This window comes from Gracilinanus agilis, chromosome 3 (genome assembly GCF_016433145.1).
Source record: "Gracilinanus agilis isolate LMUSP501 chromosome 3, AgileGrace, whole genome shotgun sequence".
NCBI classification, from domain to species: Eukaryota; Metazoa; Chordata; class Mammalia; order Didelphimorphia; family Didelphidae; genus Gracilinanus; species Gracilinanus agilis.
The window spans coordinates 22,637,552-22,652,205 of record NC_058132.1 but is presented as its reverse complement, the minus strand read 5'-3'; the positions used below and the strand labels follow the sequence as shown (position 1 = coordinate 22,652,205).

At 41.0% G+C, this 14,654-nt stretch overlaps 1 protein-coding gene across 1 annotated transcript in view; it reads right to left on the bottom strand.

The window, feature by feature from the left end:
* LOC123240852 overlaps positions 1–4,177 on the bottom strand; it is a 75,536-nt gene extending 71,359 nt beyond the window's left edge. Inside the window, exons 1-3 of the mRNA XM_044668565.1 lie at positions 4,114–4,177; positions 2,239–2,505; positions 814–1,173 (exon numbers count right to left, since the gene is read on the bottom strand). Of these exons, the coding sequence (XP_044524500.1) occupies positions 814–1,173; positions 2,239–2,505; positions 4,114–4,177 (691 nt within the window). The remainder of the gene's footprint in view (positions 1–813; positions 1,174–2,238; positions 2,506–4,113) is intronic.
* Between the last annotated feature and the right edge of the window lie 10,477 nt (positions 4,178–14,654).

The following is a 14,654-nucleotide window of genomic DNA, read 5'->3' as shown; positions in this document are numbered from 1 at the left end:
GAGGGGGCCAGATACCAATTTGATCCTTTAGTGGTTCATTCTAGTTTTAAAGTATAACCTGAAAAAGCTGAGAGGAAGAAGGAAATTACCTCTTGAATACTGACTGCCCCCTCACAGCCACCTTTATTTCCCAAGGAATCCTGGGCTCACAGCCTCTCCTGTCTAGGCTTGGGGCTTGGATAATAGAAGAGAAAATGAATCTGTATCAAGCTGATACCCTTCCTCTAACACTCTTCTTTCTCTCTCCCGCCCTCAGGTTTCCCTTAGCTAAACAGGAGCCTCTAAGGGGCTCTGCCCTTAGCCTATCCTCTTATGAGGATATAGGCTTTGGAGGCCAAGCTAAAGTGTCAAAGGATCCCTAGGCAAATGTGAGGCAGAGCTGTTCTCAGTCCACCTTGGCCCAGCCTGACCTGGATCTCCAGATGTTCCCTGGGGCTCTTCACTTCTATACTGCTCCTGATTCTGTCCATGTCTGTCATCTGGGTGGCTAGGTATGGGGTAGCTAAAGCATTCTAGCACTCAAGGAAATGGCAGCCAGGTCTTCTGGGAATCCAGCTGAGAGAGTGGAGAAGCCTGTTTGTGTTATGTCCCTGGGGCCTCTGCGACTAGGACCTCTGAGATCTCGTGTGGTTTCTGTGACCAGTTTCCAGGTACTTGTGGGCTTCAGGGTTCCCACTCCCTTAGTCTACTTTCTGTGGGTGGATCATGTTATGAATTCCCCCTGATCCCTGAGTATGTACTTAGGAAATGTCTGCATCCCAGACAGAAGCTTTTTGCGGTCACTTCATGGCCCACGAGAAGGCCAGCACTTACCATACACTCTGAATTGTGCTTGTTCGATTGCGGCTATCACACCTTCAGAATCAACAATTTGTACAATGTAGACTTCCGTGTCATTGAGGGTGAGGTTAGGGATGAGCAGAGAGCCATTGGGGAACCCCCTCTCCCTATTCTCCACTGGTGTTTGCTCTCCAAAAGGAACCGTGTAGGTTATGATCCTGTTGGAGTGCTCTATTGTCTTTTTGTACCAATTATAGCTGAGAACTTTCCCTGAGTACCCCTGGATCATCAAGGTGACATTGCTGCCCACTGTCCCATAGGGTGGTCTTGGCACAACACTGACCAGAGCACCTTGAGCAGATTTGGGCTGGATCCAGCAGCTGAAGAAGGAGGCTAGAAAAGGAAGAAGAAGGCAGAGGTCAGGAGGGTCCTCCTGCCCACCAGAGACCCAGCTCACTTAACAAACTCTAAGGTATGTTTGAAGGAGGTTATTATGCCTAGACATCAATCTATCAGTCCCAGGCAGTGCAGAAGATGTGAGAGTTTAGTCTCAGACACATTTTGTGTTCCCTCCATGGACTTGATTCAGAAAGGACCTGTTATGGTGGTAGGCAAGACATTGAAGGGAGAAATCAATAAATCAATAAATTCAATTCAATTAATAAACAAATCAATAAATAAAACGGTGTGGCTGAGGAGATAAATCAGGTCTTAGACTTGGCAGATCCTTAGTGATCACTGAAGGAAACACCCTCAATTTAGAGAAAGAGAAACCGAGGTCCAGATAAATGAATATATGTGATGCGTATTAAATAGGAAATACCAAAGGCAGCATTTGAATCTAGATTTTCTGGTTCTAAACCCAAGGAAGGTTTAGTGATCACTGAAGGAAACACCCTCAATTTACAGAAAGGGAAACTGAGGTCCAAATAAATGAACAGATGTGATATGTATTAAATAGTAAATACCAAAGGTAGCATTTGAATCTAGATTTTCTGGTTCCAAACCCAAGGAGGGCATTTCCCACCAAACCCTGAGGGAATTTTAAGGATGACAGTTTTGCTCCCAAGCAATCCTGGGAAGAAGGTGGTATTCTAAGTAAATACAAGCTAAGAGAAGTAAGTGACCTGTCCATTGTTGTACTACTAGTAAACACCAGGCCTGGGTTCTAAGTCCAGGTCTTTTCTGACTGTAAAAACTCCCTTAGCCTCTTCAGAAATTACTTGGCTCTAGTACTGGTCTCAAGGATGTGGACTGATGGCCCTGAGTTGTTACTTCCCCCGGTGCCCCTGAATTAGGGAAGATATCTTTGGTCAGGTCTGCAGAGACTGTCTCTGGAAGACACTCCCTGGGCCTGATCTCCTTCTTAGTCCTTGTGTTAATTCACTTGTTTCTATCTGGGTCTGAATCCCCTAAATTCTCTCTCCTCCCTGGGGTCCAGTAGATCTGGTATCTCACCTGTGATCAAGATCCCTTTCCAGGGAGAGCCTCCATGTTGGGGAGCTTCTGAGGGGCTCTCCATGAGTCTGTGCTTCCCAGTGCTTGTGACCTCACCTCTCTTCTTTTCAGGGAATGTCTTCCTTTCCCTCTGAGCTGTTTCCCTTGTGTAGAGCCCAAGTGCAGACCTTGGTGGTCTTCTGGTCCCTTCTGGTGTTCCAGCTTTGTCTCTGCTGTTTCCTTCTCCTCTAGAAAACTGAAGTTTCTCTCTTTGTGACTTAAGCTCTTCTAGTTGACAAGATCACATGTGTCACAGGGTAAGTACTTGGTCTCTGATTTTCTCTTGCCACCGCCCTTCCGATCCTTCCTGCTGGTATAGTTTCCTGCCTCTCTGGGAGGTAGTAAAATTAAAATGCAGGTCTTCTCGCCATCACTTCTGCATTCTTTGCAGAACTCTCTCTGCCTCAGACAGTCATTGCTCCGTTATTGGACTCTTTAAGTGGGTTCCTCTGTGGAAGAACACAACTCCCTGCTCCATCTGTGCAGAAGGCTTTGAAGGGGTGTCCTTGTTGGGCAAGGTCTTCTAGTCCAAGAGTTATAGAAATATGTGCTGCAAGGTCATTGAGGCATTCCCTCCAACTCTTTCCTCTTTCCTCTCTCTGTGAAGCTAAGCCTGGATTCCTCTTTATTCTCTGATCTCTTCAGGAAGCTGAGGTCCATTTCCCAAGGGCTGTGCCCATTACTCTGCGTGGTTGGCCAAGTATTAGTATGTCTGCTGAGCTAGCACTGGTGGAGCTGCTCAGTTTCCTCTCTTCCCAGCACCTGAGGACATTTTTTGCATGCCCAGCCTCTCTGTCTAGCCACCCTAAGGGAGCACTTCCTCCCTCAGTTCCCTTGGGTAATGTAGGGGATTCACAGGCAGCTTAAAGCTGCAGTTTGGACATGTGAATTTGAAAGCCTTCATCAACACTAACACTGCTCTAGGCAATCTCAGGGGCCCCAAGAGTCACTGTGGGGGTCAGCTGTTTTTGTGGTTAGTGTTGTTAAGTCCTGTCCAACTCCTCTTGAGTTCATTTGGGGTTTTCTTGGCAAAAATGCTGGTGTGGTTTACCATGCCCTTATCCAACTCAGATGAGGAAATTGATTCAAAAAAGACAAGGTCACATAGGTAGGCAGTATCTGAGTCTGGCTTTAAGTTCAGGTTTTTCTGACTTCAATACTGACACACAATCCACTGCACCACCTAATTTCCCTAGTTCTTCCTAGAGGCTCCTTAAAGAGGTATGGTTTGGGATTGAAGGAGCTCCTTTCTCCCTCTCTCTGAGAGGATCAGGTTGATAAGATAATAGGAGAGTCCTGTGATTCCTTCTAGTGTGACCTGTAGGACAAGAAGAACTACAGGAAGAGACAGATTTTTGGACCCAGGTTACCCCCAGGAAGTATGATTCGTATCTGATCATGGCTGGGCAGATATTGACTCTCATATTCACCCACAGAATTTTGACTTCCTTTCTAGTCCAAGAGCCTTGTTCAGTTCAAACCATCAGCCTATTTCAGAGCAGAACAGAGCCCCAGGGGCATCTAACTCAATAAAGATGGGGTTATTCCTACCCTGTAGGATTGACAGGAACCAATAGGAGTAAATTTGTCATCCACTTAGGTGACGATTGGCTCTTGAGTATTGGATAAGCCTGTGTCCTTTCCTCATCTTCACTTTCATTGCTGATAGATGTCCTGGGAGAGATTTTAATAACTCACCTTCTCTAGAAGAATCCTCAGACCCCCCCCCAAAAAAAAAACTCCCCTAAATTCAGAGATTAGGAAGAGGCAATTGGATTTATTCTATCAAATTATGTTGGTATGATCTGCTCCAGGAGGGAGTAGATTCCTAATCACCACTGGGAATCTGCAAGCTGGATGGACTGTCCCCTTGAAGATCCTTGCTTGAAGTCTCCTCCATTTTTGAGACTCTGGAGTTCTGTGGAGAGTTGACTCTTATATTCTTCATTTCTTGGAGGAGGTGAGGCCCATCCTCACTAATGATCTTTCTTCTCAGCTACCTGAGCCAGCCAACGGGCAAGGAATCTGTCTGGGGGAGCTGATGATCAGGGTGAAGGATCTCAGAAGAAAAGTTACATGCTCCTTGAGCTGCTCTTTGGGGTAGTGTTTCACACCAAATCTGAGAGCCTCGAACCCTGTGGCATTGCCCTCTTGCAAAAGGCTTCCCAGCCCTTATTAGATGAGGAAAAGGGAGGCAATTAGGCAACAATTAGTGCATAAATTGAGGTCCTGAGCACAATGCTTGGGACAGTCAGTGCTTAATAACTGTTTATATATTGGCCGAACTACAATTTAAAAATAAGTCAATATTTTGTGATGAGGCAGCCAAAAAGTTAATCTGATCTTGCTTCAGCACTTCATATATTTAAAGCTTCCTTAGTGTAGAAAATCCCTCCAATGATGAAGATTTTCAACCTTCTCCCTCTATCTTATCAGATTGTCTTTAAAGATTGCTTTGATCAGAATATCTCTCCCTATGTGATTCTCCTAGTGCTAAATATATGTGACTTGTCCTCAGAAGAGATACACACCATTTGTCTCCACGGCCCTGAGGAGAGCCTTTCCAGGTAGAATCCTCTTCCACTCTGCTTTACTGGCATAACCATCCAGGACTCTGGGCTTTAAGGTTTGAAAAGAGCTTCACGTGTAACATCTCGTTGGATGCTCACAGAAACTGTGTTAAGTAGGCATTGTTGCTCTTGTTTTACAGGTGAGAAAATTAGAGCCAAGTGAGGTTAACTGATTTGTCCATGATTGCCCAGCTACTAAGTGATTTAGGACCATTTTATTTTATTTTATTTTTAAATCCTTACCTTAGAAACTCTTATCTTGGAATCAATACCATGTTTTGGTTCTAAGGCAGAAGAGCGATAAGGGCTAGCCAATGGGGGTTACATGACTTACCCAGGGTCACATAGCTAGGAAATGTCTGAAGCCAGATTTGAACCTAGGACCTCCCGTCTCTACGCCTGGCTCTCAATCCACTGAGCCACCCAGCTGCCCCCTTTTAGAACTATTTTTTGTTTGTTTGTTTGTTTTTTAAACCCTTAACTTCTGTGTATTGGCTCCTAGGTGGAAGGGTGGTAAGGGTGGGCAATGAGGGTCAAGTGACTTGCCCAGGGTCACACAGCTGGGAAGTGTCTGAGGCCAGATTTGAACCTAGGACCTCCCATATCTAGGCCTGACTCTCAATCCACTGAGCTACCCAGCTGCCCCCTTTTAGAACTATTTTAAACCCATCTCATCTTAACTCCAAGTTTGATCATTTAACTATTGTGCAATGCTCTCTCATCAAAAAAGTTCTATGCATTTAAGGTCTGACATTCAAAGCTTCCCACAATATGGCCCCAGTTTATCTTTCCTACATCATTTTCTTTTCTCCTTCATACAATCTAAGCCCTAGTCAAGGTGAGTTAATATCTGTGTCCTTCTATATCCTACTAGAACACCCCTGATCTTTCAGTCATCAGGCTTTTGCTTAGACTATTCCTATGTCTGGAATGCTTTTTTAAGCCTCTCTTCTCTGTTCAAAGTTTTGCTCATCTTTAAAGTCTAAATCAAAAGTCCTTCCCTTCAGGAAATTTCTTACAGGGATCCTTCACTTGGAGTCCACAAATATACTTAGATATACTTAGTTTTCAATATAATTAGCATCCTTTGTAATCCTGCATGATTTTTTAAGCACATTGTCCTGAGAAGGAATCTGTAGGCTTCTTCAGACTGACAAACAAAAGGTCCGGGACATCAAAAAGTTGAGACCTCTTGTTCCCCTCTCAGTAATGACTTTATGATCCATCCCCTTCAAACATCCCCATTTCTGGTGAAAGCACCATCATCCTTGCAGTCATGTAGGCTCATGACTTTGGTGTTCTACTTGACTCTTCCCTCTCTCTTGATACTCATCTTCCTTTAGTTTCTAAATTTTTGTCAAAACTAATCTTTCATATTCAGACCCTTCTCTATACTCATCCTGCCTCTCTTACATGCAGGTTCTTATCACCTCTGGCCTGGACTATTACAATCGTTTTCTAATCATTCATCCTGCCTCTTGTTTGGTATCTTGTTTGCTCTCTCTTCCACACAGCTGCCAAATAGATATTGCTCAACCAAAGAGCTCACCATGTCTCCCCTGCTACTGAAATATCATCGTGGTCTCTTATGGTCTCCAAGATAAACTCCAAACCCCTCAACCCTTTTTGGAAGTTCTCTACAAACTGGTTGCTATCTAACATTGTTCCATGTTACTTCTCTTCAATCACTTTCCATTCAAGTCAAATTGCATACCCCTCATCCCTAGTTTTCCCTCTTTCCCTACATTCAATGTCCTTCCTATCTGCCTTTGCATGAATGGAACCCAATATTCACCATGTATTTCTTCCTCTGCTCTGGACCTTCTAGAATCCCAAGCTTTCTTCAGGATCCAGATCAGATGCCACTTCTTCCATAGGGCCTTTCCTGATGCCCTCAGGCAATATCATTCTCCCCTCAGGAAGTTTCTTTGTCTTTCTTTCTTGTTTCTCTTGTATATATTGTATCCCTTGACTCCAAGTGTAAGCTTCTTGAGGACAGAGACTTTTTCCCCCCTTATTAGATAACAATATTTTATTTTTTTCCTCAAAGACATGAAATTTTTTTTAACTTTCTGGTTTTTTAAAGTTGAGTGAAATTCTCACCCTTCCTCTCCCTCTCCCCTACCATGGCAAGCAATCTGAAATAGATTTTACATGTGTAAGTTATTTTGTGAAAGAGAACTTGAACAAGCAAAAGAAAAATGAAGAAATAAAATACAATGTATGTCTCAGTCTTCATTCAGACTCCATCAGTTCTTTCTCCATTCTTTTTTTTCTCTTTTGTTTTTATCATGAATTTTTGAGGATTCTGATCACTCTACTGCTAAGAAAGTCAAATCCTTCATAAATGTTCATCATGTAATATTGCTGTTAATGTTTACGATGTTCTCCTGGTTCTGCTCACTTGTATCAGTTCATGTAGGTCATTCCAAGTTTTTCTTAAAGCATCCTTGCCACCATTTCTTATAGCCCGATAGTATTCCATCAACATCATATACCACAATTTACACGGTCATTCCCCTCCTAATAACTTTGAATGAATGCCTCAAATCAAATTCTAGAGTGACAGAACCAACAAAAATCAGGATGAGACATTTTTCTACCCCTAGAAAACTTGAGAGTTCAGTAGAAGAGATATATGACCATGGAGAGGTGGTTGGGTCATCCCAAGCTCAGTCCATACCACTGAAATACCAAAAGTGGCTACAACACTTTGGGAAAAGCCCACAGATGATAAGAAGGTTAAATAATTGGTTCCATGTTGCTTTTTTCCTGTCACTTTACATTCAAGTCAAATTGTATACTCCTCATCCCTAGCTTTCCCTCTTACCCTACATTCATGTGAATAACATGTGAAAGAATTACAGTGGATCCTTTCCTAGCACTGGGTTTAGGACCCTGTTGCAGTGCCCAGAGGCAGTTCCACAGTGAAAGGGAGCCTTAGTGTTTTCAGTTACAAGGAATCAGTGTCCCTGATCATAGTTCCAAGGAAGAGAAGAAGACCAGTTCTTTTGGTTGCAGGAGATCAAAGGACCTGGTCACAGTCTCAGGGCCAAGAGTTTCACTTGCATTTGTGGCACGATAAGGGAACAAAGTCGCTTCTAGAGTATATAGCAGAGCACAGAACAGGAGAGCACATCTTAGATCATACATGCTTATGTAAGAAATAAAATGGATATATATAAAAATATTAGGGTTTTATTGAAAGCCATATTGATAATTAAAGCCACATGTCTGATAAGAGCCAGTTCAAAAGCCATGCCATACCTTCCCACTTGGCTTCTTCAGCAGGAAAGAGCAAGTACCAATTCTGTCCTGAGTCTTTATACCTTTGTTTATGTAATCACACTTCTTGCCCACCTGTATTATGCAAGAGGAATCATGGGAAATGTAGTTTGTAAGAGATCTAGATGTCCACAGGAAGTTTAGACCAGGGACCTCAAAATTTCCAATATCATACTTAGAAGCACCAAAAACTTACAGAATCTCAGAACTAGATCTGAAAACAGTAGTGCTCAAATCTTTTTTCTTCTACCTCTTTTATTTGATTTTAAAAATCCTTTTTGAGCTCTTTTTTTTTTCAACAGAAAAAATCTTTATTGAGAAATATTTTAGAACTCTTAAGGTGAAGTTAGTTCAATCTGACAAATATTTATCATATACCAAATATATATAACATGCTAGTAGTTGAGGGGGCTAAAAAGTCTAGATAAGACAATAGTTGCTGCATCACAGAAAAAGTTCAGAAAGTGGATATGACCAATACACAAATAATTACAATACAAAGTCAAATGAGATAGCTTTTTCATAGAAAGAGTAGTACTACAATGGGGGTCAAAAGGCCTGAGCTTGATCTTCAACCCTGTTCCTACCTATGTGACCCTGGGTAGTCATTTCCTCATCTGTAATAAGAAGGTTGGACTAGGGTCTTTTAGAGACTGAGTGCCCAAACTATAACCCTCACACTGAATGTGAGCCACCCCCTTAGCCCAGACAGAGGAGGAAGGAAGTGCTCCCATTGGGTTGCTGGGCAGAGGGGTGGGTGATGGGAGAAATGTCCTCAGGAGCATGTGGGGAGGGAGAAACGAGCAGCCTTTTGATTTTGTCCTAATATTTCTTGTTGTCTAGTGGAGTAATTGTGTTCTATTTGCTCCATTCTACTTTTCAGGAATCTACTACTTAGAGAAGGTTTTCTAGCTTCTGATCTAAGCTAATTTTTCTTCTTCCAATTCTTTCCATGATTTCCTTCGTGGTTCATTTTTTAATCTCTTGCTTCATTTCATCCAGATTCTTGGAGATCTTGTAGCCAAGGGTTTATTCTTGAAGCTTTGATGGTACTTGTAGAGTTCCTCTCTTCTCCTCTTTTAAGTGTGCCTCTTGAGCATCTCTTGACCCACAGTATCTCTTCACTGTCTTCATCACTTTCTACAGCCTCCATTTCTGATTTAGGATTTGGAGGCGGAGCTAGGTTTCATGTTCTCCAACATTTGGACGGAGTCCTCTATGGTTTTGACCTCTATTTCTTAGTCACTGGCAGTTGGCTTTCACACTACTCCCTCTCCCCCACCCTCAACCTTGTGGAGCAATCCTCAGTGCTGCAGTCTTTAGATGCTCCTAGAGCATTCTAAGTCAAAGGGCTGTGAATTTCTCTCTTTTCCCCTTTCCCCAACATGCAAGTCAGAGTGTTATCAGCTCCAAGACCCTCAGAGAGTCTATATTCACAACTGCCAACACTCCTGGGATTTTTCTCATAAAAAAACTTTGGGTTTCTGGCAGCTCTGCAGCCCATTACTCAGTTCTTGGTCACAGATCCAGAGGGGAGAGGGGTCCTAGCTCCATAGAAGAAGTTCCAGAACATAGCTGTGTACTTCTGAGTCCAGGAGCAAAACAGAGGCAGCTTCACCCTTCAGCCCAGCACATAAGCAGAAAACGTCAAGAGCAGGAACTTGTTAAGGAGTACAGGATTTTCAAGAGCAGCGCCTGATTTTATTGATTCCCAAATCTCCTTTGCTGCTTTCTCCAAAAGCATCTTCTTATCTGCAGTTTTAAAGGACTTGAGGGTGTTGGTGTTAAATAAAGTTCCAAGAGCCGGACAGCAGTGGGCTGGGGTAGGAGCATTTATATCAAAAGCACTGAACTCCAAAGTCAAACGTGCTGGCAGGCCAGCTGAATCACCATTATAATAATAACCCTTAATGTCCTTTGGTGCTTCATCCAGGCGATACTCATTAAGCTTTTTCTGGGTCAGTTCATGCCAGAATCCAGCATCTAAGGCACTACTGAATGGAGCAAACTGCAACTTGGAGATTCCAGGGCCTGGGATACAACGTGTCTCACCAGAAGCTGTTGCCATTCTTTATTCATAGATCGCAGCGCCTCTTCCCCATGCTCCCTGATGACGTTGCCTCATCCTGACCACTCTGAGCTCTTCTTTTAACTGTATGTTAAAGTTGGACTTTGAAGTCAAGAAATAGATTTAAAATGATCCTCTAACAAGAAAATGAACCTACACAAAAAGCTACTATAGCTAGAGGGAAAAGTATTACAAATGGGGGCAGCTGGGTAGCTCAGTGGATTGAGAGTCAGGCAGACAGGAGGTCCTAGGTTCAAATCCAGCCTCAGACACTTCCCAGCTGTATGACCCTGGGCAAGTCACTTGACCCCCATTGCCCACCCTTACCACTCTTCCACCTAGGAGCCAATACACAGAAATTACGGGTTTTAAAAAAAGGGTTAAAAAATAAAAAAATTTTAAAAAGTATTACAAAAACTCAGGAGACAATTATGTCAAAATAGCTATTTTGAAAAACCTCAAAGAAAAATGAGAATTGGACACAAATCAAATGGGAATTCCTGTAAGAACTCAAAAAGGATTTTTAAAATCAAATAAAAGAGGTAGAAGAAAAAAAGAATAATGCAAGAAAATTATGAAATGAGTGTCAACAACTTGGTAAAGAAGGCACACAAAATACTGAAGTAAAGAACATCTTAAAAACCAAAATTGGCCAAATGGTAAAAGAGGCAAAAAATATACTGAAGAGAAGAATTCTTTTAAAATACAATTGACTTAATGGAGAAAGAGGTTGAAAAGTTCACTGAAAAAAAGTGTTTTTTTTTTTAAAGTAGATTTGCTTACAAGCTTTTTCCTGATGAAAAGAATAGAGCTCAATAGAATGCTCACTCGAGACTTAATACAAGACTCAAGAGAGTATAAAAAGGTAAACATGAAAAAGAAATCATAAGGGACCAATAAGGTTAAACTATTCACATTCTCATATGAGAAGATCATACCTGTAATATTAGGGAAGTTAGAAGGAGTGTGCATAGACATAAAGCAAAAGACTATGAAGGGATGATTTCAAGAAAATAAAATTAAAGTGTAAGAAAAAGAGATGCATTGGGAGAACTGGGGAAGGAGAGGAATAAAAGGGAAAAGTATCTCATATAAAAGAAATTTGTATCATACAACTTTTATAATGGAAGGAAAAATGGAGGTGGAGTGGCAGACAATGCTTGGACCTTACTCTCTTTGGAACTGGTGCAAAGAATGAGTAGTATACACACTCAGTTGGGTATAGAAATCTACCTTATCCTACAGGGAAGTAGGATGGAAAGAGGTTAAGAGAAAGGAGAAGGGCTGATGGAAGGGAGGGTGGATTGAAGGAAGCAATGATCAGAAGCAAAACAGACTTTTGGCCATGGAGGCAGATGAAGTAGGTGTCTGGAGTACTTGGAGCTTGGCCAGACATTGAAGTTATAATGTAAATTTCCAATAAATGAATTTGGTTTTCCTGCTGACATGTACCACGCTTTTTGATATATCTTCTCATGGTCAAAATAGACTAATAGAATCAACTGAAAGAAAATTTTTGGTTTAAGGATTAAGATGATAGCCTGTCCTTGGCATGTTTAAAGTTGTAGAACACAAAAACAGAATCACAGAATCACAGAATCTTGTGATGGGAAATAACCTTACAAGCCATCTGGTTCAATCTCCTCTCTATAATATCTCCAACAAGTAGTCATTTATTCTTTGGTTAACAACCTCTCAAAGTTATGGAAACTGTTACTGCTGAAGAGAGTCTATGATGATTTTTGATCACTCTCATTTTTAGGAAGTTTTTCCTTAAGAAAGGTGGAATATAATTGGGACACTAATACATTGCTGGTAGAGTTGTGAACTGATCCAACCATTCTGGGGGAGTAATTTTGGAATTACACCCAAAGGGCTATAAAAGATTACATACCCTTTGACCCAGTAATGCTATCACTAGGTCTGTATCCCAAAGAGAATTTTAAAAATGAGAAAGGACCTGTTTGTACAAAAATATTTTTAGCTGTTCTTTTTGTGATGCCAAAGAATTAGAAACTAAAGGGATGTCACTCACTTAGGGAATGCCTAAACAAATTGTGATGGTGATGAACTATTGTGTCACAAGGAATGATTAACAGGATAATTTCAGAAATAGCTGGAAAGATCTGCGTGAACTGATGCAAAGTGAAATAAGCAGTACCAAGAGAACATTATACCCAGTAACTGCATATAACCCAGTAACTGCAATATTGTGGAATGATTATTTGTGATAGACATTGCTACTAATAGCAATACGATGATCCAGGACAATTCTGAGGGACTTATGAAAAAGAATGCTATCTACTTCCTGAGAAAGAATTGTTAGAGTAGAGATACAGATGAAAACATGATTTATCACTTATTTGTTTGGGGGTTTTGGTTTAATGGGATTGTTTACTTATAAGAATGAACAATATGCAGATAAAAATTAATTAAATTTAATTTAAATAAAAAAAAGTAGACTGTGCCCCTCTCCCACCCACTGCTCTTTGTTTTGTTCTCTGGGGACAGATAGAATCAATCTAATCCCTCTTCCACATGACATATTAGAAAATAACAATTGTGTTCCACCAAAGTCTTTTTCTTTAGACACTCCAACTTATTCATGTTTTTCTTAAAATGTGGCACATAAAGGCAGAATACTGTAAATGTGATATGATCAGGACAGAACACAGCAGTCCTATAATCTGCTTTGATCTCTTAATCTTTTTTTGGTTGTCATGTCACATTTGGAAAACACAGTCACATGGAAACTATAGTCTATTTAATTACACCCACAGATATCTTTCAGAGGAACTGCAGTCTAGTCTCACCTCCTCTATTTTGTACTTCCTGCATTTTTGAAGGTAAATACAAGCCTTTACATCAATTCCTGATAAACTGAACATTGCTGATGATTCAGTCCAGTTTTTCCAAACTGTCCAGATCTCAATAGGTCCTGACTCTGTACCACAATTCAAAAACATTTATTTTATGGTATTCAGATTTCCTCATAGTCCAGCTCTCATTGCTATACATTAACACTGGAAAAAAATATTTGTGTATATTGTGTGTATAATTTGTTTTACTTAAGACTGATCCTCCCTTTAATTTACCTTCCCTTGGGTCACTCCTTCCTCTCTTTCCCTTTTTCCTCTTATCTCCATATTGAATTAAAATGTACTTCTGGAACCAACCTTATGTGTTCTTCTTTCTTTTGGTCAGGTGAGTGAGATTCAAGTGTCAAGCGCTCTTCCCATCCCCTCCTCCTTCTTTGTGTAGATATCTACTTATGATTACCTGAGATAATTTCCCCTAACCTTTTCTTTTCCCTCCAGTGATTTCCTCATGTTTAAATTTTTTATGTATCACTTCATTCTTGTGTTTGTACTACAAAATTTCTCAGCAGTTCTAGTCTTTTCATCAGGAATGCTTGAAAGTATTTCATGAAGGGTCCATTCCCTGCCTCCTCCCTTCCCCCTACACTAAGCTTCCCCCTTATAACACTAAGCTTAGTTGTTTGTTTTTTTCTGGGTAAGTGCTTTTCTGGCTATAAGCCCTGTGATAATTAGATTAAGTCTACACTGCCCATCTTTAGATTTAATCACCAAAGGTGAGAGCACCTTCCAATTTTGGGAGGTCCTAACCCACATATGCTAGAGTGAGTAGCGAATCAGAATCAATGGACCATCCCCTACACTTTTTATGAGAAAGCGTCTATTGTGATTGGACACGCAGGCTAGGGTAAGGCACTGGAAGTGATGCATACGTGAACCTTTTAAAAGAGGGAGTAGAGTGAGTGAGGCTTCTTCTGGTTTGGTGAAGGGGACCTGAGGGAACTTTGCTGGTTTGTAACCAAGACTGTTCCAGGTGGTAAGTTTAAAGATTGAATCTTCCTGAACTTCTATTAAGAAACTTCTTTTTATAGATTCTGTGAATGAAGTTTGCTCCATTCATCTCTGGGCCTCAGGCCCTTTAACCCTTGGCTAAGGGTTAAGATCTACCTGGACTAATCAGTGGGATAGACTCTTATTTTCTTCCTTTCTCTTTTCTCTCATGTAAATAAACTTCCATAAAAGTCAATTTTGACTTGAGATTATTCTTAATTGAGGATTGATAATAGTTCAATCCTCTGGCGACCATCTTTAATATATTGAACCCATAAGACCCCTTTTTAACCCTTACAGCCCATACCCTTTCCTTTATGAAATACCATAGCTCAAGTTCCCCACTCCTTTATACTAGTGGTTGTTAATCTTGTGTGATCCTGTCTGTAGCTCCTCAGAACTTTAATTCTTTTTTTTTTTTTTTTCTGATAGCAATATTACTTCTTTGACCTAGAAGATCTGGATTTTTGGCTATATTGTTGCTGGGAGTTTTCATATGGGAGTTTACTTCAGGAAATAACTGGTGGATTATTCATATTTCCCCTCTTCCCTCTGGTTCTGAGATACCCAGGCAGTTTTCTTTTAAGA